Source organism: Cinclus cinclus, chromosome 3, assembly GCF_963662255.1.
Source record: "Cinclus cinclus chromosome 3, bCinCin1.1, whole genome shotgun sequence".
In the NCBI taxonomy this organism is placed as follows: Eukaryota; Metazoa; Chordata; class Aves; order Passeriformes; family Cinclidae; genus Cinclus; species Cinclus cinclus.
The window spans coordinates 30,779,079-30,803,664 of NC_085048.1; the positions used below are offsets into that span (position 1 = coordinate 30,779,079).

The 24,586-nt window shown below is 37.6% G+C and overlaps 1 protein-coding gene across 1 annotated transcript in view; it reads right to left on the reverse strand.

The window, feature by feature from the left end:
• Positions 1-24,586, reverse strand: part of COL12A1 (collagen type XII alpha 1 chain) — a 95,622-nt gene that overhangs the window by 54,076 nt on the left and 16,960 nt on the right. Inside the window, exons 11-21 of the mRNA XM_062488587.1 lie at positions 23,526-23,798; positions 22,333-22,605; positions 11,358-11,627; positions 9,224-9,490; positions 7,156-7,348; positions 5,675-5,796; positions 2,966-3,115; positions 2,760-2,879; positions 2,068-2,232; positions 1,731-1,877; positions 993-1,132 (exon numbers count right to left, since the gene is read on the reverse strand). Coding sequence (XP_062344571.1) covers positions 993-1,132; positions 1,731-1,877; positions 2,068-2,232; positions 2,760-2,879; positions 2,966-3,115; positions 5,675-5,796; positions 7,156-7,348; positions 9,224-9,490; positions 11,358-11,627; positions 22,333-22,605; positions 23,526-23,798 — 2,120 coding nt within the window. The remainder of the gene's footprint in view (positions 1-992; positions 1,133-1,730; positions 1,878-2,067; positions 2,233-2,759; positions 2,880-2,965; positions 3,116-5,674; positions 5,797-7,155; positions 7,349-9,223; positions 9,491-11,357; positions 11,628-22,332; positions 22,606-23,525; positions 23,799-24,586) is intronic.

Here is a 24,586-nt window from a genome sequence, read left to right on the forward strand (position 1 = left end):
AGGGAAATCTCAGTCAGACATTTGTTTCAAATTGAGCTGGATCTGCTTAGTATCACTTTCAGTGCATTCTGATTTCATGCATGGTTTACACTTCTATATCACTAAAGAACATAAAGAAAGGACCAGGGGAAAAAAGGCCCACTTTGGGAAAGATTTCAAAATCCAGGATAATCTAGATGGTTACAGAATAAGGCATTAACAACACCTTGCAAAACAGGAATGCTAGGAAGTAGTCAAATTGTAAAGTCAGTGCGCACTGGAACGACAGATCAAACTTTAATCAAAGGCCAAATATTGAACTCTCCATAAGACAAATATGAGTTAAGATCTAAAAGCCACAAACAGAAACGGGAAATTCAGAGCAAAGTATGCAGAAGCATCTAAATACATTCCTCTAAACTCTTTATTTTCCCAAATACTATTATTTTTGGTTAAAGAGAGTAATGAGCAATTCTGTTCTCCTAGAACCAAGAGTTGCCAGCCACTGGCTCTCTGTGTAGAGAAATAATAACTACAAGACAAGTTTGATCCTATGCAACTAAGAGTTTGGAGTCATATAGTGTTAATTGAAGCACTTTTTGCAACCTGTATCCCTCCACTGTCTTATTTTCTACAAAGAAGAAAATGCTTTAAAAGGACAGTGGGCCTACTCATGAGTATGGTCAGAAAATTTCTGGAACAGGCTAATATAACTAATTCAATTAATATATGACAGTGGAATATGAAAATAAAAGAGTTACTAGAAACAGAAGACAACTCTTCATCAGAAATATCTTCTACTTCTGGATTCATGATATTAAAACAACCAAAGTAATATATATTCTCTTATATTTTTGTAATTTTGTGTATCATTTACCAAAGCATGATATTCTTGACCTTCGAAGCATTTTTAAGTTACTGTTATACTCAGAACAAATTCAGAATTATATTACCATGTTGTGGAAGTCCAAGGTTATACTGTACATTGTCAAGGATGAATATACAATCCTAACCTGTTTAGGGCTACCTCCAGAGGTAGGATAATATTCAACTCTGTATCTATCAACACTCTCAGGAGGTGGGCTCCATCTCAGTCTAAAAGAACGAGGTGTCACTTCTGAAATAACTAAATTTGAAGGAGGTGGCAAATCACCTGCAAGAGGGAAACAAATTAAAAAGATAATAATTTATCTTATCAGAAAGGGGAAAAAACACTTCATATAGTTGCTTATATTTATTTTTCCTCAGGGAATTCTTAAAACAACTGCATTAAGTGATAGCTTACCTTAACACACCCAAGACTAAAATAGTTCCCTGTAATTCCTATTCCACCTTCAACACCATCACCTAACATTACTGTTTTTCCATGTTCAGCTTTGCTTTGGGACTATGAGACATTAATAATTGAAAAGAGTAGGCCTGCTAAAATTGTCCTTATTGGATGAGTATCATCAAAAATATGCCACAATTAATTAACAGCTGACACACTAAGAAAGATACTTCATAATTCTGGGGAGAAAAAGAAGGCACATCCAGCAACATCATGCTGCGTTAGTTACAACACAGTCACTGTTGGGAGGAAAGGAAGAACCCCTGCAGGGTAGTCCAGGTGGTCTGCACAACTTCCTCACACCAGCAGCTGAAAAAATAGCCCACGGCTAACACAGTGTTCCCAGTAAGCAATAAAAAGGAATTAGCAATGCAAGCATGTACATGGAAAAGGAATGAAATAGACTGAAAATGTGATGTACCTGGGCCTTTCACACTGTTACACAGATTCGTGGTTACATTATCAACAATGTTAGCCAGGAAGGAGAAATCTGCAACATTGTAAGCATGGATGTCATCTGGATCCGTTGCAATCTGCTTCAGTTCATTTTCATCTGCATTTTTAATACCTTACAAGAGAGGAAGAAAGTAAAACCTGTAAGAAATTATGTCCATGAAGCAACAATAACATGCAATTAAGCCCCTGAACACATTCTTTGAATAACCTTTCACACACTTATCTATGTGGCCACTTCTGTGCACGTTTAGCAGATGAGCAGGTGGGGGTTGCTGCAGGCCATCCCTTCATAGGGTACTTACCAATTGCATACAGTTCCACTCCCTCATCTCTGAGTTTTCTTGAAGGGGTGACCACATCATCTTGTGATTTGCCATCAGTGATGAGAACACCAATTTTGCGAGCTCTGGGCCTTAAGCCAGCAGCTGGTCTGAAGTTGTTTCTTAAGATGAAATCCAAAGCCATTCCTAGCATGACACAAAGAAAGTAACCATCACTGTTAATTATTTTCATATAATAGTCACGGTAAAAGAAATTAGTGCATTCTGGTGACTTCACTCTGACAACATAGTTCCACAGTTTATTTCCTTCTAGAAGAATTTTGAATCTAGTTGCAGCCCATCATCTAGACTTCACAGCACCTGATACTATTCAGCGCTCTCTTACCTGTTGGCAGCACCCTAGTGACTTCCACTGCCCTTCCTTCTGGTCCTGGTTGTCGTCATCCCAGCCCTGACATGGAACTGACCTTTCTTCTTCTCACAGGCTTAACACCAACACAAACTCTTCATCACCCAAAATCTCCTCATCACCCAAAATCTCTTCTAACACATTTCTCCTATAAGCCTATGCTGGGCCTGTTCTTTTCCAGCCATACTGAGCTGAACTATTAACTTTCATCACGGGCACATTTGAGTTCACTGAACAATATCAGGGTCAGCTACTAGAAACCTTTTCACAGGAGCTTAGGAAAAATCCTGGCCCTGTGACATACCTGTTAGAGTATTGCCTCCTTTGTATGGTAAGTTGGCTACAGCCTCTAACAAAGACTGTTTGGTTCGGTAAGCATTGAGATTCCATTCTGTCCTGGGATCACCACTATACTGTGCAAGACCTGGGAAAAAAGCAGTAATTTACTCAGTTATTATGTGTCTCTCTAGCAGGTATGCTCCATTTTCTCTTCAACATATGAGAACTTACCAATCTGTACTTTGTCAGGACCAATATCGAAAACTTCAACAATACGGGCAATGAAGTTCCTGATGGTTTTAAAATTTGGCCGCCCGATACTCCATGAACCATCCACCAGCAGCACAATATCAGCTTCTGCTCTGGTTCTACATTCTAAACCTGCCATGTCAACCAGAAAAATATAGCCTTAGCATGATGGCTTTCTTTCCCCATCCTTTTAGATGACATATGTCATGAGTTAGCTTCCAAAATAGCTCTAGTTTTATTCACTGGCACTCCATCAAGTATGACCTATTTGAGAGCATTATTCACACTAGTCAGTGGTTCCATGGCAAAAGCTGTCTAAATTCCTTCATGTGTGTTTCCTTTTAAAAATAAGCCTTTGCAAATGTCAAGGCCAGAGTTCTCTATTGTCATGTCATTCTCTGTTTTGGTCTTCAAAGATGGCTGATAACTTGATTTCAGAAGTTTTGTACAAGACTACTAAATGAACCACTGATATGGCAGTAAGCACTATTAGATTATACAATTTTATGGTATTTTCATCTGTCACATATAGCTAAACCACTGATTAATTTTCAAACATGTAATAGTGGGATTAACAGCAGATATTACAATCACTTTCAAATAAATAGCATTCCTCAATTTTCAGGAGAAAAAGACATAATAATACATATGGTATAGAAGTTTGCATGTACAGAAAAGAAAGAGCACAATCCAGAGAAGACACACAAGCATAAACACAGGTCAGGAGATACAGAGGGAACAAGAACAAACATTCATATAAAGCTGCAACGTTCTAAAAAGGTAGGAAGTTATTTTAGATATCTTCAGTTTACAAATTACAAAATAAAATATGCATCATATTGTTTTCATCACAAGGAAAATCACAAAATATTTACACAAAACAGAAAGACGCAATAATTTTATCTACAGCCATTTGCAAAAAAAAAAAAAAAAAAAAAAAGAAAAAAATAGCCAAAATCTTTTCTCTCTTTTTTCCTGTAGATTTTGTTACCAGCTGCAAATTTTCTGGCTTCCTGCCATCAGAGCTTCTGGTCTTTATATGGAAGAAATCCCATTGAGAAAAATCATCCACACTCATCACAGTTGAAAGATATTGTGATTTCATATATGTTCCACAGAATTGATCCAACACTGTAGACTCATGAATATAACTATTCCATGTACCTGGGGGTTAAAAGCATGATCCTCTTCTGCACAGAAAATATAGATCTAGTCTTTAGTTAGGACAATAGAATCAGTTGGGAGTAGGGTTTAAGTCAAACCATGTTAGTTCAAAAAATTGCATGCATAACTTTAATATGGAAGTTAAAGTTAAATTTATGTACAATATAAAAGTTAATCTATTTTGACTTTTATGTTTCTTCCAACATATTATAGTCCCTTACATGGAAAATTCTAGTAAATGTGTCAGATCTAGGGTGACTTTTCCCCCCATTAATAAATAATTTACTATTACATTTACAGTCCAAGATATAAATTCATTTTTCACATTAACCATGACTCAAATCCATGCATTAATAAAACTAATCAGCTTAAAGAGTATAACACTGAAGAGAGAAATGAAAACTGCTATAATGAAAAATAACAAACCACTCTTGGTGAAATTTTTTGTTGCCAGACTTATTAAAGCTTTAGTCGAATGTCACCCATGGCCTGTTTTAGGGTTTGGGGTTTTTTCAGTTTTACCCTCTAGTATTAGATGAAGGGGGACACCAATTAATTAAAAAGTTTCTAAAAATGTTTCAATAAAGTTATATACAAAATGAGTATTTTTTACACAGCCCAGTGTGGGCTGAGCAAAACTATGTAGTCAGCTGTCAGAAACTTTTTTTCTTTATTTAACTCTGAAAAGACTTTTCAGTTAGATTCTTTCTCCTCACCAAATTCTCTCTGATGGTTGTACAAGCATTGAAATGGCAGAGGAGAAAAGGCTTTACTTATTCATGTATAATTGGCTGTTCAGAAGTAGACCTGCTTTTTTATGCTTTCCATGCAGGACTGAGCCCTGAAACCACACCAAAGGGAGATAAAATCATAACATTCACAGAAACCTTAAAAGAAAGGTTTACTAATGGCACAGAGAGAAATTGCCAAATAGATGCTGGAGAGCACTCTGCAATTGCCTTTGCGAAAAATGTCTCTTCCTAGTATAGAAAAAAAAACCAAAAGACTAGACAATGACTGTGTTGAATATAAACTTAAATAATATAAATTAGCACTAGGACATTCCCAACTATCAGATCTTTGTTCATGATATCATCTTAGTCTTAAGAGTCACCATATAAGGACAAGCAAAGGGTCAACAATCTGTTTAAAATTCCTTGTTCTACTCCTGAGAAGACCCCTGTAGATGAGCCATGATCTCTGTTCAAGAATTTGACCTTATGTGATTTAACACAGATGTGGACAGCGTGAAAAAGCAATGCAGATGGTTTTGAATAATCATCAAAACACAGGTTGCCTGTGTTATCATCTTTGTAAGATCATCTGAAGGGTGCAGAGCTGTGAACTGGGGCATGTTTTGTGGTCATTTCAGACCAAGTTTTACGTTGTCAGGGAAGGGAATATAATGAGTCCTGTAAACAAGTATGCATGTGCTTTAGAAAAACAAAAAGGAAATAGAGTAAACTTTTGACCATTTTTTAAATCCAAAATACAAGACTACCTTTTCTTCAATTCAGTCATGTTTACCTCTAGATAAAAATGGCTCCGTAGTAGTATCTGAAAGGGTGGTCATCTCTTGTCCAACCAGAGGGTTGCTCTCTCCTCCTTCAAACATCCCAAAAACATTTACCTTATAAGTAGTTCCTGCCCTGAAATAGTCAAAGAAGTGTATTTTAACTAAAGTCATTTGGCTAGTTAAATGCTAAACACTTCACTTATTAAATTCCCACAGGATTTTGCACTCTACACTTAAATGCATAGGTTTCCTCATTCAAGTTATTTAATTTTATAAAAAGAAATTGTCCAGGCAGCTAGAGATCAGGTTAGGAAAGCTAAAGCCCTGATACAACTAAATCAGGCCAGGGACATCAAGGGCACCAAAAAAAGCTTCTATGGTACATTGATGATAAAGGGAAGACTAGAGAAAAAATGGGCCCCCTCCAGAAGGAAACAGGAGACCTGGTTACCCAGGATATGGAGAAGGTTGAGGTACTGAATTATATTTTTGCCTCCGTTTTCACTGCAAAGTGCTCCAGCCACACTGCTGGAAGGTCACAGAAGGCAAAGGCAGGGACTGGGAGTGATGCCAGGGCTGCATCACAAGAAGTGACCAGCAGGTTTGGGGAGGTGGTTGTCACCCTCTATTCTGCTCATGTGAGACCCCACCTGAAGTATAGCATCCAGCTCCAGCTCCCAACATAAGAAGGGCTTGGACCTCTTGTGATGCAGCCCCGGCATCACTCCCAGTCCCTGCATTTGCCCTTTGTGACCTCCCAGAGAGTGGCTGGAGAACTTTTCAGTGAAAACTCAGGCAAAAATATAATTTTTGGTGGTGTGACACTTGAACAGGATGCCCAGAGAAGTTGTGGATGTCCCATTCCTAGGACATTAAAGCTAGGCTGGATGGGGCTTTGAGCAACCTGATCTACTGGAAGGTGCCTACAGCAACAAGGTCAGAACTAGATGATCTTTAAGGTCCCTTTCAACCCAAACCATTCTATGACTGCATGATTCTTTGACCTAATGATCTTATTTTAATTATATTTAGTATAATTGCCTAACAGATTTTGACTTGGTGTTGAAGCCTGCTTTAAAAATCAAAGCCTCTGAGAAAATGAATCAAGAGCTAAACTAAGCATTTTTTGAGAAATATGAGGCAAGAAACTTTTGAGAGGTAATTTTAGAAATCCCAAATATCCTTCAGTATTCCATTATCTTTCTCATATATGAAATACATAATACAGCTCCAGCCTGTATCTTTTCTTCTTCAGTTCCTGTGAGGACACCACAAGTGATGTAAGTGGATAATCTTAGAAAGAAATCTTCCAGGTACCTTTCATAGATGGAATAATAAGATTTTCATTGCTGATTGACAAAATTACTTGGTTAACTTACAGTAGATTTTGCCAGGCATTTCAATACCAGATCATGATTAAACAAAACCCGAGGTTAAAGTTATTTAAAGGAAACAAAACAAAACAAAAACCAACATGAGGGAATTACCATACCTAAGCTCCTCCAATACCACTGTGCTGTCGTATGGTCCCACTATTAATTCTCCAAGACTCCCATCATCTTCAGTAGGGTGGAAAGTTACTTTGTACCCCTTCACTCTCCCCGGGGCTGGCTCCCAGGTTACTCGGAAGCTTGACATAGTTGAATCAGAAGTCCTCAGATTTCGAGGTGGCTTAAAGGGAGAGGCTGAAAGAGTGAGAAACAAAAGAGTTTAGATCAGGTCTGCACGTGGAAAAAAATCAAAAAGTATGCTTTGAAGTACATATATACACATATACACAAGTCTAGTATTAGAGGTGAAAGATGAGATCCCTGCCACTTAATTTTAGCTTTCTAACCAATAGGTACATGGGTTAAGTCTATTGTTGAGGCTCCCTCTGCAGTCAATGGACTGAGGGATAAATTGCCTGGCAGCTAAAGCAACTTCACCAACCACAGGTGTGGCAATGTGTCAAAAAACAATTCTTCTGAGGAGTGCCAGCCAAACAGCTTGAGGTTTTTAGGTCAAGAGCAACTCCCTCAGAAGACTAACAGCTGCCCACTGCAGGGCAGTATTCACAGGCAGAGCAGTGAACAAGATGCTGCTAGCTACTGCATTCTGTGCAACTTTTGCTTGTGTGCCACTCTAAGGTGCAGTCGTGGAAAATAATGCAGCAGTGTAACCTCAAAGTTCAAAAAAAATTGCATTGGAGCAAACAAAAATTGCTACTGTAGCTTTGGCATGATAGATGGGAAAACAAAGAAGAGTTTGCCTTGTCCCTGTGCATGTGCAATTGTCTAACTATAGCCAAAATATCATAAATGTCCTCAAATTGTGAATTCTGCTGAGAAACAGTAGATACACTCCCACTCACAAGGAAAGGTACAGATTGTCTGTCTCATCTCTCATCATACTCCCTGAATTATCATGAAAGCTTCAACTAAAAAGGTGACTCAGGCCTCACTTACTTAAAAAAAGTGTTTACCACCACAGTTATTTAGACTGAAAGCAGAGGCATATATGTATCAAGATGAAGAGTTCAAAAATCAAAAGCAGCTGGATGATTTAAAATTTGTCTCGGTATAATTTTCAGCATTAAAAAGCTAGGTATTTGTTAAGAGCTGATCAAGTATTTGTGACTCCTTTATATCAGCCACATTTTAGGTTAAGAAGAAACCTTTCTTCAGTAACTGAGGTGTTGATATCTCCACTGTTAGGATACCTTTATCTTACTTCAACAAAACATATATTAAACTTCATTCAATATAACATATATTGATAAAACAGAGAATGGCATGAACAGAGTACCTCAGTGAATGGCACTAGTGTCACACAGGCAGAAACATCTTGAAAAAGTTTCTCTTTTGTTAATACCTTTCCATCAATGGAAGCAGAAAACTGGCACTAAATTTGATTGATCTGAACATCTGGAGAACATTTCCTTACAAAATGTAAGACCAGCATCACATTGGTACTAAAGGTAGAGTAGAAAATGAGTTTTGCTTTTACCACAAAAATGCCTTCACTGAGACTTAAATGTTTTAGAGTTTCAGTTTCTGAGGGAAAAGACAGCGTGTCCAAAAGACCATGAAGTCATACGTCCACAGATGAATCTTCAAAATCATCTACTCCCCCTTTTTAGTACTTTGGGTTTTCCACAGAAAATATGGTGACCAGAGAAGACAAACCTAAATAACAGGATGCTGGGTAGCTATTTAACCAATACCCACAAGGAAATGGCAAATTATACAATGGCTGACAACACTTGATTAAGTAGTCTGTCTTCCTCACAAAATACCTTGTTTGAAATTCTGATGACAGCATTTCAAAATTATTCTAGTATTTTCAAACAGATTTTACACCATATTTACACCTTTTAATATCAACAGCAAAAAGCTGTGCTCAGGCTATGCCACAGTGAAATTTCAAAAAAATCAAACTCTCTTGTTACCTTCTAGCATTTTCTTCATTTTGTCTGTCAATTAATGATCTTGGCTGACTCCATGCTTTCTGTTTCCTGATTATTAATTTTAAGCACAAAACTTGCATTATGAAATCCTGTACAACCTTGTGGTACATACCTGTTGTTCCTTCTCCTTTTCTTGATTTCCCATGTCCAAAATCATAAATTGGAACAACAGTTAGGTCATATGTAGTTCGGGGCTTAAGTCGCTTTAACACTATGCTGGTAGCAGGACCATTTACTCTTCCAGACATTTGTCTTCCTCCACTGCGTGGTCTGTAGTTCACACGATAAGACAAGACTTTCCCAGGTGAAGGTTGCCATGTAACTCTCATTGTATTTTCTGTCTCATTGTCTACTGTCACAGTCCTGGCATTTGGTGACACTTTTCAGTGTAAAAATACAGATAAATTTTTACTTTATCATGTACAGATATTCAAATGCTTGATCACAAAATTAGTTCTGCTGTATTAAAAATAATTCACTCTTTTTAAAATTCCAGTATTTGATTGTGAGAGACACTGGGTAATTCCACAGGCCATTGCTAATTATTTTTTGATTGGAATGGATTAAAAAAACAGAAATGTGGTTTTTACTGCTGAGACAAAAAAGGGGCAAGTATAAATTGCATGATGACGCAGCATAATTGGGGATTTCGTATAATGTTTTCAGTAATACATTAAATAATGGATTCAGCACTCTCAGATGAAAGTGATAGATTATAAACTCATTGATTTTCATGAACACAATATCCTATAGAGTTCAGATTTTCTAAGTTTTGACTTTACAGGTAGGATAAGGTATTGGTGAATACCTAAAAAGCTGGCTGTTGAACCCCATGCAAACTGTCCTTCAGATAGAGGTGAGTGACTTTCCAAATGCTTGGAAAATCACTCATCACAACATAGCATATGTGCTGAAATAAGCCTATGAACTAATAAAGCATTTTCTCAACAAATTGCAGCATTCAGCTTCTAAGAGATATTTTCCAGACTGTACAAATGGTATAAATAATCCCAAGTGAACAGACAGATATGCAGTGCTGGGATGTCAGCCAAAATAAGCCATCCAGGTTTTGGCAAAGCTGAACCCCCTTGGCATGGTGGAATAGGTCAGTATTTCATCACACAGTAAGGTAGGCTTTGTAGGAACTGACCATTTCTAATTGTATGTATACCAGAAAGATACAATATTCGTTTCAGGCTATTAGCCCCAGGTCTGGGGCTATTGATAGGCCTAATAGAAAGTTCCTTCAGTCAGCACACAGAGAGAGTCAGAAATGATATGGCTAGGCTGCCTACCTAACATGAAAAAGCTGGAACAGCTAGTGTTGCTGTGCTTGAATAAAGAAGGAAACTCTGGGACAGCAGTCTGCTTTGACTCTGGGGAGTCAGCTCTTACTAACAGCAGCAATCACTACTCTTACAAAACCTTAAGAACAACTGCACTGGGTCAAGGACAAAGGTTAAAGTAGTTCAGCAGCCTGTCTCCAACAGTAGTCAAAACAGATGCTTGGGACAGAGCACAAGAACACGTAAATACACACGATGCTTCCCCAGAGCCCTCCCTCAGGCTTTGTCTTTGCATGGCCCCTTTAAGAAAACAACAGAAATGTCAAGTCTTATCCAGGACATCCCTTCATTCATTCTGACTCCCTAACTTGCCAGTTCTTGCTATGAGGAAACAAGTCATCCCTGGTCTCTGTGTTTTTTCACTTTGCCTGCACTGCAGGAGAGGCTTGAGCCTGCTTTGATGAATCCAACATAATGTTTGGCAAATAAGAAAGAGAGGAGCCCCAGAAGGGTCAATAACAAACATCAAAATCACCCAGTGAGCTGCAGCTTGAGGACTGTGAAGATTGGAAGGGCAACAATCTGGAAAAGAAACTCTGATTCTGTGGGAATTTACCCCATCTTTCCTCCTTGCTCTGTCCATATTTCCTGCACCTGATTTTTAGCAGTCACACCAAACCTCTAAAAGGCTGAATTCAGAGTAATATACATACAAAATCATATCTTAACTTGGAAGTAATTCTTGCTGAATCCAAACCTATATGACATAGAAGAGATTTTGTGTGTTTTTTTAATGGTCCAATAAAAATGTCAGAATTGGCTGAGCTGAAGTAGCATTTTGGTTTGGGGAAACTTCATTAAAAAATACATGATGAAATAAAATAAGGTCCATTTTCTCTAAAAAATTATAATTTTATCAAAAACAGAATGTTACAAATGGTGATAATGTACTATACTTACCATCTGTAAAAGCCTCTCCTTCTACTGGGTCTCCTTCTCCGCTGCTATAGGCTGCATATACTGAAACCCTGTATTTAGTCTCTGGCTCCAAGCCTTCTATCACAGCATCCACTGTATTTCCAGGGACTCTCTTCTCTCCCATGGTATCATCATAAAGTGACTTCCATACTATCCTGTAATGGTCAACTGTTCCTGGAGCTGGTGTCCATGATAACCCAACTGTACTGTCAGTTATGTCTGTGGTAACCAAATTACGTGGTGAACCACGCTCTGCAAGAAAGAAAACAGCATATTCTCTTTTAAATGCAAACAGCAAAAGTTAGCAAAGTACAAATGTAAAAGTCAAATTATCTTAAGAGCTAAACCAAACTTTTCCCATCAATATTATTTTCAATAGCATACAATGGTAGTCCCAAGAGAAAATAGATGAAGATTTCAACAAAATGCTTAAAGCTAACTTTAGACTACGCATGATCCTATCCTTACCATGTAAGATACTTAGCAGTCTACTATGCTTTAGAATATGCAAAATAAAAATGGCAATATTCAAAGACCTGGAATGAAGCCAGTGCTTAAATGTGATGCAACTTAGGTAAATTTTAACTCTCAAAAAATTATTTTATTTCATTAATTCATTTTTATTGTTATGTGTGTAACTTTTTTCCTAGGGTTAAATAATGGAGACTTTTCACAGAATCACAGAATCTGTTGATTTGGAAGGGACTCAGAAGGATCACCAACTACTAGCCCTGCACAGCACCATCCGCAGGAGTCACATAATGTTCCTGAGAGAATTGTCCACGCACTTCTTGAACTACATCAGGTTGGTGCTGTGACCACGGCCCTCGGGAGCCTGTTCCAGTGCCCAACCACCCTTTGGATGAAGAACCTTTTTTAACATCCAGCCTAAACCTACCCTGACACAACTTCAGGCCATTCCTTTGGTCCTGTCACTAATCACCACAGAAAAGAGATCAGTGTCAGCTCCTGTATCTCCTCTCATAGTCAACTTTCCATCAAACAGGACCCTCAGTGGACCCTGCTCTGTCCATAAATCCAGGGCAGCCCCAACCCACGTGTAGACTCCAGCACTTTCCTTTATTGAACTTAATAAGGTTGGCAATTACCCAGACCACTAATCAGTCAGAATCCTTTCTATGACAACTTTATTTTGCTATTTATTAGTACTAGTATCTTCCAGAGTCCCATTTACCTGATCATCTATTTCATTTTGTTCTCACAACTAATTTGCAGTGTGTTCACATCATCCCACACTTATTGTAGAAAACACTCTCCATCTTTCCATTCATAAGACCTGTACCTCTTTCCTCCCTGAAGTTTGTTTCAGGCAGCTTGGAACAAAAGAAGCAGCTCATTAGTCTGTGAAATCCAGTTGTCAGATGGATATGTGAGTCTCACATAACACACCAGAGTAATTCCTCTGCTTAAAAGAGAAGCTCATAGGTGTAAAGTGCAGTGAAAGGAGTGCCTCTGCTTAATGTTTAATGTACATTTATAACATATGTTCAATTTTCCTGTTGCAATGGCTTGATTTTGATGGCAGGAAAGGAGCACTGACTGGTGGATTTAGTGCAACAGCCTCACTGCAGCAAAATCTGTAAAAGGGCTCTATGAAACCAGATCTGCATAGACAAAGAAGTACTCAGTTCTTTGGTGTGTATTCTCTGTGGGATTTCTCACTGTACAGGACATTTCTGAGAGACTCTTGCTTAGCAAGAGGACTTAAACACTTGGGGTGGCCTCATGGCATCACAGTTAAATTTTACCCTCAGTGATAAAAATATATCCTTATACTAATCTATAGCAGCCACAGGACCAGAATCAAAATTCTTTGAACACAGAGGAATTCAATACTTATCCAATTTCCACTATTTAGTCTCATTGAAAGAACAGACCTCACTACATTCAGAAGCCTGAAGTATTTTCAGGATGAGCAACAAGTTGCTCAAAGTCATATACTGACTTTTCACTTTTCATATTCTTCTTTTACTTCCACCACAATCTGCAACACTTCCAAACACAGTCCCATTGGAGCAGGAAAGATTGTCTGTAGAAAGTTTTGTTTTAGAAACATCTCATTGCTAGTGCAACTTTATTAAAAGTGAGCCAATTAATCCCATTTGGCTTAATAATGAACAGAAATTAATGTCAACCTATCAAAGACTCACCAGCTACACAGAATACAGAATCAGAAAGTACCATTGCAGTCACAAAGATGAGTCTCAAATACAGCTAACAGAACATGTGCTGTGGGGGGTTTCTGATTTTAATTAAGTCTTAGGGACATTCCGTCATGCTTTTCTGGAGACAGTTCTTTTTCCATCTTAACTCTGCATCAGTCCTTAAAATTGTACCCTTCATACTGAATTTTAACCTCACAATATAAATTACCATGATTTATGGCATCTTCTCTTCAAAAAAAGGTCAAGACACAGAGGGCTTGGTAAAGTTCACTTATAATTTCACAACAGTGATTACATATACTGAAAAAGTCATAGTGAAAAAGCCCAATTCAACTCATGCTTCATGAAGTCTCACCAAATTCAGTGACTGCATTAAATGAAAGCCAGGGCAGAATCTTAACTCCAAATAACAATTTTCCTGGAAGCCTGAAAAAAAGATTTGCCTTCAAAAGTAAATTACACCAATTTTTCTGTCTGCTCTTAAGCTCCTACTCTCAAATCTTGGCTTTTTTATACAATAAAAAAAAATATTAAGGCAATCCAAATGGAAAAAATATGGAAAACTTAACTTGATAGAATGCACAGATGTCTCACAATAAAAACCTTCTTTCCATATTTTAATGTAATATAAATATACAAGTTACTTTATTTTGGCTACTTTAAAACATGGCTCTGCCACAACATGATTTCAGTATTCAAGTATCTGCTACCACAGCACAATTTTTTGCAAGTCTACTCTTGGATACTACAGCTAATGATATATGTTGGAAATACTGCAAAAATAACTTCTTATTTAAAACCCTTATTGATTAAATCAGTATTGTAGTCATTAAATAATAGAGGAAAATAATTTGTTTGGAATGGATTATAATGAACAGCAGTTACTGTAATAAGTTGCTTCTGAAAGAAATATTATTTGGAACTAATTTTTTTTTTTTATAAGGCAAGGTAAAAGAGGGAAAAGGAACTGGGATTTCTACCAAACCACTAGAACTAAATGGAAAATTTTTACTTCAAATAGTTGGAAACTGCTGACAAGACAACTTACCTACTAAGGGAAATTATACTTTTTATATGTTACACTGCAACTGAGAACATTTCTTTAACATAACATGCTAACTTGATTTGCACCTCACGTGTGAGGTGGAAGTTCACTCACAGCTTTTTTCTGCTCCACTTGATCTTCCACAGTGCTGGTTTTTTTTAATTTATTATTAGGAGAACAGCTATGTTTAAGATGAAGTCCAACTCTAAGTCTTAAACCGCTAGGATTCCATGAAATATTATCAAAGCTGCTACACTCAGAGTCAAGAAGAACATCTATGCTCCATGATAACACTGGTATAATGTGGTCACTAAGAAACATACAACAAGACCTATGAAATAGCCTTTCCTTGGATTAAAAAAAAAATACCTGGGTAATTTGGTTATATTTCATGTACACACAAAAATCTACAACTGTAACACATGAACACTCTTCTTTTTTCTTTGGCCAATGTGTTCAGAAATGCTTGTTAAACATCCATTTCTTGCCTGCTTGTTTAAACAGGATGGTTAAGGAGCAAGGAGAGACAATGCACATCATAAGAAAGAAAAGTGCTAGCTGGCAAGCAAAAGACTCCTACTTTTCCTTGACTGGAAATAGAAGCTAGTATATGTTCATCTCTTCATACAACACCCAAGACATCAGCAAACAAGGATAGATTTGTTTTTTTAAAATTATTCCCAAACAGGTGTGAGGTCCTACGATGCTCTGGAACACCCAGCTGCTGTAAGCACAGCTGTAAACCATGGTGAGTATGTACACAGGAAAACAAAGTGCTTGTATGGACAGGTCAAACCCTTGCCTGGGACAGCAAGCCAGGCAGCAGCTTCAGGCTGTCAGATTCACTTTGGCAATTTTTAGCTCAGAGCAATTTTCACTGCCTACAGAACCCTGTACATCCCTACCATTGCTTAGAGCAAACACACTTTCAAAAAGTCTCTTGGTAACTTTCAGTCAGGTGCTTTCATACCCTGTTCTGGACTTCTGAAATGTCCGGTTTCCATATTAAGTTTTTCCACTGTAGTGTGCCAGAGACACAATATGATATTAAAGCAGTTTCCCTCTGTCCACTTGGCTTACTTCCCATAGCTCTCCAGCAATCACTGTTGTTATTGAACACAAGACTGAATCAGCTAAAATTAAAATGTTGACATTCATAAAAATCAAATGTCCTCATTCAAATGGCCTTTCCCCTCAGAGACATTTACACAACTCCAGCTGATCTCAGTTGGATTTTTACATTTACATTTTTGCAATTTGGGCCCAAATTTTAAACAGCTTTCTGTACGTGTTTTTTAAAACCAGGTTTCATAATGAATCGGCAGTGGTAAATGTGCAGAGACAGGCTTCATTTAAGGTAAACATAAAATTTCTGTAAGCCAGCATCCTAAAATGCCAGAATGAACTAAATAAGCCTCCACTTGCAGAGGCATAGACCAAAATGTTCTGGCCTGAGTCCTGCCTTGTTTATAATGAGCAAAAGTCAGGAGTATCCCATTGTGTCATCAGGCTAGATTGCCACAGCCAAGGATCCAAGTGCATGCATCAGATGAGTTGATAGCAGGATCACGTCAGTGTTACTCTGATGGTCAAACTCTCCTCAGCACTGGAGGAAGCAGTCACTTGGGTGGGCTGATATCCCGCCCTTCAGGACATAAAGTGGTTAGCAACCAGCTCTCAGGCAAGTGGAGAGGGGATGTGGCCATGGTGCAAGGGAAAGCCAAAGACTTGCTACACAGAGGCATCCTCACATGACCCCATTAGAGCAGATTTCTTCTCTTCTGCAGAAAGGCAAGAAGATGCCAACCAGGAGAGTTCTAACCCAAAACAGAGGAACTTTAGCCAGAGCACTCTTGAGTCCCTGATCTAGGATAATGCCAACAGGTGTTCACATTCAGTGCCTTTAATATTCTGTCTTTTCCAAAAGTTATTTAGTTAACACTGTGTAAAAATATCTTATTTTTGACTCAACCTTCCCCCATTTGTTTTTTTTTTCCTGATACATATTTCATTTACTAGATAAAACTAAGATAATTTTCCTCTGATTATCAAGTCAGTTTCAAAGGTCACACTCAAAAATCTTGGAATGTATAATTTTAAAAATGCATGATACAGCACTAAATCTCCTGAGACACTAAGTCCTTGTTTCTGTCAGGATGGAAGCAGCACTACGGCGTCTGGCCATTACGCAAAGTCCCCGCGATATGCTAAAAATCTCATTGTAAGGAAATGTCACTTGAATTTGTACTATTTTGCCTGTAGGAGGTCATTCATTTCTAAAGCATTCTTATGTTACTACAGGCACAGCAAAAAAGAATCATTTATTTACCAAAGTACTGCTATCCATATTCTGACCAAAAAAAAAGATCCTGCCTCCAAAATCCCCAAACTTAAACTATAAGAAGCATATACAACAGAAAATCACTTCAAACTGAAAATGACCCAGTCGTGACAACTTTTTTTCATTTATTGTTTTAGTACAGCCTGATTCTTGCAACACAAATAGCTATTCCTCAAACAGGATGGAAGGTTTGGGCCCTATATCACTGAAACAAAGATTCTCTTTCTAAAGCAGAAGACAAAATGACATCATTACCTCTCAAATTCATTTATGCTTTCCTGAATATAATAAAATATGCCTCTTTTTGCTTATTCTGAAAAGCACAAAGATAAGAAACAAAACGGGCTGGCACCTCTGCTAGTGGAGACCAGCAACATCATGTATGCCAAAGAACTTTGTCCTTTTTTACCAACAGTGTGTCTAGCCTAGGATCTTCACTGATATAAGTGGAAATACTTGAAAATTTCTCAGTGCAAGTGAGATGGAAATCTGATCACTGAATATTTTTCTGGAAAAAAAAAATGAACCAGCCTTTTTTCCAAATTCCTCTGAAATTCATATTTGAATGTGTAATGACTTCCCTGATTACAGTCAGCTACTCAAATATTTGTTTCTGAAAACCATACAGCTGCCAGAAAAAGGATGCATAAACCAGATCTTCGGTTTTCAAGCTTTCATACATTTATTAGGATTAACATTTCTGTATTGATTGCTTAATCTAACAATGAATTTGCTATTCTTTAAAACAACTGCAAATTATGAGAGTTAATCTGTTTAGCAGCTAATGTACAGTATGTTCTTTTCATCTGACAGCATGCATTTGAGCAGAAAATCAAGTTCTTGCCAGACTTAAAACCACTTCTCTTATTAAAAAACAGATTAGAAAAACAGTAGCTCTCACAAACTGCTCTCTGTCTGCTGCATTTACACTCACCGCCTTCACCATGTTCCTCATTGTATTTTATTTCTGCTGTATGAACACTTGGGTGAAAATCATATGATCCCAAGAAACACTGAAAGCCAAATGGTTTGTTTGGAGATAAGAGAAAGACTTTTCCCTAAGACATTTCATGGGTGTTTCTTGCTTGTTCTTCAATCTGTATTACATAACATCAAATGTAACCATCAGTGCAAATTTGTTTAGTTTCCCCTGCTGTCACAAGCCCTGTTCTACCCCAAGGCAAATGGCAGCCTTCACTGATTTAATTTACTTTAGCAGTTTCAACAACTTTGTGTGAGCTGAGGGGAATCATAGCCAAAAAGTATGTCTGAGGAAAATTTTTCCATGGCACCTTTATAGAAGTGCTCCAACCAAAGCTGCCCAGTGATGGATTGCCATGCACTTTTGAAAGTGAGAGAATAAAAGTGGAGAGTTTTGTACAGCTCATATTTTGCACATGCAGTTATGTTTAAAGCAGTATGAAATATAAAGCTCCAAAATTTTCACCTCTGGACGGTACTTCATAAATGTAGACAAAATCAAGCAATGACTGAAAGAGGGCATATAAAAGTGGAGAACGCTATAAATTTCCTAAAATCTGGATTACTGAAGAAGGAAAGCATGCTCCTTCAACAAAGGGGCAAATGCATTGTTTCCTTTTTCCTGCTCCAAAAACATTAAAAAAAAAAAGAAAGAAAAAAAACAAAGAAATAAATCCATTCTCTCTGAATAACAATTACCTGGTAATGGAACAGCACTTTCAGAAATGAGTCATTTTCTGATTACTCATTTGCTAAACTCTCTACACTGTGTTGTCTGTGAACAGTTCATAAAATGCTGATCCTCTGGCATGTGTTTATCTTTGGGCTGGACCAGAGAGCAATGCAAACAGTTTATAAAAGAGATTATCTACAGTTACTTGGGGGAATATTTGCCCTCTGTTTTATGCAGAGAAGCAATAAGTGCAAGCATATGCTTAGCAAAAAGAAAAACACAAGGAGAAACTGAGATTACCCAGATGGTAAATGAAATGAAGTGCACAGAATGGTTTCTGGGTCTCTGTGGATTGATTTTCCTGTGAATCCTGAAACAAGCAAACCACTTCAAAACACTGCAAACCTACCATGCAGAGCAAAGGAGGGGAACAGGGGGCAACTTGTGACTGCTCCAAAATATTTGGGAGATAACAAACATAACTGAAGGGCCTTCAATGAGTGTCTGGACATGTCCATGCAGATCAGGTTAGAGCAGCCTAAAAATTTCTCAGTTTTTTTCCTTTCTGCTGAAGGATACTCTTGTCTGAGAGTAACTGCCCATGTGAGTTCTACTACTACATGCAGAACAAAATAAATCATTATTGAAAGCATGAAGAATGTTTGTCTACATCCTTAATCACAGGAGACCATTTTGTAATTCAGAAAAATTCCATAAACATATGAGAATTTGGATTTTTCATTTCCTGCCACTTGGCTATAAGATAGCTGGAGAAGGTGCTGTATCCAACTCTTCTTTTCTTGCTTTCCTATTAGTGCTGAAATGTTCTCTACACCCAAACTGATTCCTCTTAGGCTACATATCAATTCCATGAACTAGCAACCATCCCAGTTTGAAAGGCAAACTCAAGCCTAGCTCCTGATATGATGAGGAACTATGGCAGCACTGACTGAATAGGTTTGGTGAGAATTCATATGGTGAAGACATCAAGTAAGCCCCATAGGGATTCTGATACAGAAAAATACTTAAGTGCTCAGTTCTTTCTGGGTTGTTGGCAATGAAAAACACACACCACACTATTTTGTTTCTCAGACACCACGGCTCATGGAAAAACTAACTGAAATACTAAACACTTTTTTATGCTTCCTTTCACAGCTTTTTTGTCATTACTGTTGATAAGTTTATTTCTCCAGAAGTTAAGACCTGTCCTATTTCCAACCTCAGTCAGACAAGTTATTTCAGCTACTCATTAGTCAAGTATTCACTTCACTGACCTGTGCAACTTTTCATCCTGGTCCAACCATATTTATTCTAGCTTCACAGCCAGCATGAGATCTCTCTTAATGTAAATTTCTATATTGAGCACTGCAATTTGAATGCTAACTTTCAGTTCCAAAATTGCAACTCTTTTATTCATAATTGTCTGGGTTTCTTCAAAGGTTTTGCTATTTTATACTTCACTGTGGTAAGATAGGGCCATACACTGAAATACTGTCTTATATACTGCAACAAATATTCTGAAAAACTTTCATACTGTTTAGTCAGAGTCTTTTAAAATACCTACAACTATGTTCAAAGAGTCCTGGCCTAATTCAAGTACTTTTACTGTCCCATGAAACTGCAGATATGCTGATTACTAAAATACACGGTAGATATTCCATGAGGAAATATCATTAATTAGGTCTTTGCTGTCATGCAGAAAGAAATTTGTATTCTGTTCTTTCCCTTTGATCACCCAGTAAGGACAGATATCTCTACAGTGCTCTTACTAACATTTTATCTAACCAAGAAAATTTAAGAGACAGTTTTAATATGAAGAGTAATGTTTTCTGAACAGCATCCTGATAGGATTTTCAAATCCAGCTGAATCTTCAAAGAATTTACATTTGAGTCATAAAGCTATATATGTCAAAATGGTAAATAATTTTTAATCTTTTTTCCTCCCAGCTGACGAACTGAATAAAAAGTCATTCAGTTGAGTGATAGGCTGCTTCTTTATTCATATTTATTCCAAAACAAAATCTGTCACTGAATTTTTTTATGTAATGCTGTGATTCAGTTGCTTAGAGAAAAATTTCTTACAGAAATACTTAAGTGACGTTTTAAGTCCAGCACCCATTTTAAACTTCATCTGGCTGCATATAAGCTCAATCCTAAAACAGAGGCAAATGTTCTTTTAAATTAATTGGCTCTTTAACCTATGTCGAGAATGTTTTTCTTCTTATTAACAATTTAGCAATGCAGTAAATCCAAATAAGAATCAGAGCCCTCAAGGGGGACACAGGCCAGGGAGCACTGAAAGGACAGTCTGTATCTGAGACTGAATTTTGTTTTTCTGATGATTCTGTCTTTTGGATTCTACTGTATTTCGTTCACTGCATTCTCTAGGATGTGTTTTAACGTGAAGGTCTAGGCAGCGCCCTAAAAGACTTTTCTTTTTGTTTAAGTTTTATGATAGGATAAAAAGCTAAACTTAATTTATGAATTTGAAACACATTTGATGTATCCATGCCTCCATGTTAATAAAGGAGCTCTCATAGGTTTACTGCAAATATGCTCAATAACAATGTTTCCACCAAATGTAAACAGCTACCTTGGTCAAACCTTTACTAAAATTTGAGCTATGTCCCTAAGGAAGTGAACCATTCAGTCTGTTTAACAGTGAGAGAGACCTCTGAAGATTTGCAAAGGAAGACTCAGGCATTCCTCTATGCACAGAGGAGCTGAGCAGGGCTGCCAGCTTTCTGTGTCTGCTTGGTATCCAGTCTGTTTTTGTTCTGAGGGTGAAATTTGTCTTCCTGGAGGGTCAGTGGCTCATGTCCTGGATGTCAGTGGAAAGAATAAACATGACTCTTGCCCAATATATTCTGCAGTATTGTGAACTTGTTGGGATGAGAATCAAGTATATTCCTACTGTAACTTGATCAGAATCAATGAATTCCTGAATTCCACATAATTAATCCATAAGATGTTTTCAAGTGTGGTGCCTACACAGCTGAAGTGCCAGATTTCAGCAGTGCCTCCCTGACCAGCACAGAGCAGTCACACTTCCTTTCAAGGCCTTACAAGGCAACTTTCCCTATCCTCTGACAATCTACAGATCACATTGAGAATGCTCACAGAGAATTAGTCTGGGATATTATCTCATCAATGTCAAAGAAAGAACAGCCTTTCCTCCTTATAAGTGTTTGGGTCTAACATGCTTTTGTCAGCATTCTGTTCATGCTCAGCTCCAGGTTCTTTGTTAGAAGCAGGATTTGACTCTGTATGCCTAAGACTACTTGATTTTCTGATGCAAAAATGGCCTTTGAACATCTTTCAACCTCACTACTGTAGAAATGCTGCAGATTTTCAAACGGATGAGATGCTTTAACCCAATTAATTAATTCTGTTACATTAAGAACAATATGCCACTAAAACTGCTTGGAAGATGATAGTTATAACACAAAATATTTAATGGAAGTTGATGTGGAAGTACAGTGAGTGGTGGCTTGTGCTTCTGGCAATATGTTTTTCAAGAGACACAGTCACCTCCACAACCAGTGATTTAACCCACTGTTCTTTCTTTGAGGACAGACGGTTTGGAAAGTCCATGTAAAGCAGGAGAGTGTCTTTATGTCTATTTTTCATTTAGATATTTACATCTGCAGAAAACTTGGGAAGACACTTTAAGACACCATAAACATCAGTAAGATGATGAACAAATAATAACAGAAACAATAAATAATTACCTTCAAGTGTTTCTCCCTCTCCAGAAAGAGCGTCTCCTGCTCCAGAGGCATACAAGGCAGACACAGATAGTGCATACCTAGTGGCTTGGTCCAAGCCTTTCAGCACCTTGGAGGTAGTGTCACCTTTCACAGTCACTTCCTTAGTTTCACCTCCTGCGACTGGAGTGTATGTTATAAAGTACTGCTGCACTTTGCCAGGAGCAGCAACCCAAGACAGCTTCATTGTTGATGTTGTAGCTTCAGAAACTCTCAGATTCCTCGGATTTCCTCGGACTGCACATGTTAAAAGATGTTGGAAACAAGTTGAAACAAGCTTAATTTCTTGGTTTATCTTTTAGGTTACCACTACATAGGATTTTATGCTAAAAAAATAGTTTCCTAATAGGCTGGACCTACATTGCTACAGTGCACCTGTACCATAATCAGGAATGTACAATCCCATCTCCACCCTCCTTAGGCAAAAATGTACAGTAAATTCTACTTCTATTTTTCCTGTTAAAGCAGGCTCAATCCTGGAGCACTTATACATACTCACACCTCTATATATGCTCAGATTCAACAAAGATCCATGTTGAAGCCAGTGTCTTCAGAATCGAGTCAAAGGTGACAAATGAAATGTGAAATTACATGTTTTGGTTTCCTAAAGAGGTCTTTTTTATGATAACTTCCATGGGTCAGTGAAACTTCAACAATGATCAGAACAGTCATACTGTTTGTACTCTCTGGATTTTGTTTAATAAAGGATGCTAAAGGATCATGCATCTTCATATACGTTAAGTCTACAGTGATAACTTAAGAAAATTAAATGTTTCCTTAATTTCTTGTTAAGCATTCAGCCCAAAGTGCAAATAGAGTCTCTGAATTTGTTCAAAAGGTAAATAAGGCATATAATTTATATCATTGACAGTATGAAGAATCATGGGGGCAATTAATTAAACATACAAGTAGATTCTTCACCCAAGTCATCTTGCCATATCAGGTTCAAGATACTGTATTTTAAAATGAAATATAGCAATTTTGATAAATTCTATGGTCTTAAGTTATCTCTGAGCTAGGCTTGTGCAACAGTATAACTCTCTGTTCATCTAGGATAATACATATGGACTATATGGTCTATTCTCCTTTCAGTATGCATATGTCAACATGCAGCAAGCTTTTCTCATGCTTACTATGTGCACAGCATGATCATGTACCTTCATCAGTTTTTGCATATCCATTCAATGAATTCCCAGGCCCAGACTGGTACTCTGGAACAACAGACACTTCATATCTTGTATCTTGGATCAAATTCTGCAGAGTAGTTGACCTATCATTTGCTGAGACAGTTACTTGTCTCCTTTCTCCTCCAGTAAGTGGTCTATAAACAAGCCTGTACCGTAGGACATTTCCTGGAGCTGGAGTCCAGCCAACTACAAAGCTATCAGTTGTTTCATCTGTTATCCTTAAGTTTCGAGGAGCACCTTTAACTACAAAAAATATACACATGTAAATTGTAAATATTTGCCTTTAGTGAAGAAGTATCTGAAGCAAATGTTAGTTCATCCAGTTTACCAAAACTGCATATATTGCCCTCCCTTTGCTTTAGGGCATACACATCTTTAGTAATTTCTGAAAATTTAGGGTCATAGCTGCTTACAATCAGTAGTGGAACAAAGTTGTCCCCAAAAGTACATTTATCTCAGTTTACACAACTGTTTCTGAAACTTAAGACAGTCAGACTGTGTTTAGGGGTAACAGTAGGACTGAACTGTGTAAGGGATATTTGGGTATAGTGAGGAAACTTCTTAACACAACAAATGGTATATGTTTTCTTGCTGTGGTCATTTCCTTCTGCACCCCTTCCATTTACAGGTGGAAAATGTCAGTTGTCAGACACACCTGGCTACACACAGGCAGCTACAAACAAACAAGAACAAGGAACAAACAGCAGAAAAACCCCACCAAACTAATTCCATTTGTTTGTTTTTTTTTAACAGAAAATATATTCAGTCCAATATGAGTTGCATCTAATGTTTAAGAAAGGTTTCTGAATTCAGTCTCCAACTCAAAGAATTAGTTTTTTATCCTAGAAACTAAGGAAAAATTGTGGTGAATTCTTTAACCTAGCCTGCTCCTTGATACAGCAGTTCAGATGAACTCAGTGGGCATGCCAAACAAGACTTGAGTCTTCCAACAGACATAAAGATCTACTGTACTGCACACTGCCCAGCAGTACCTAGCACTGTCACTTAGGGAAAAAAAGTTCTGGGTTTTT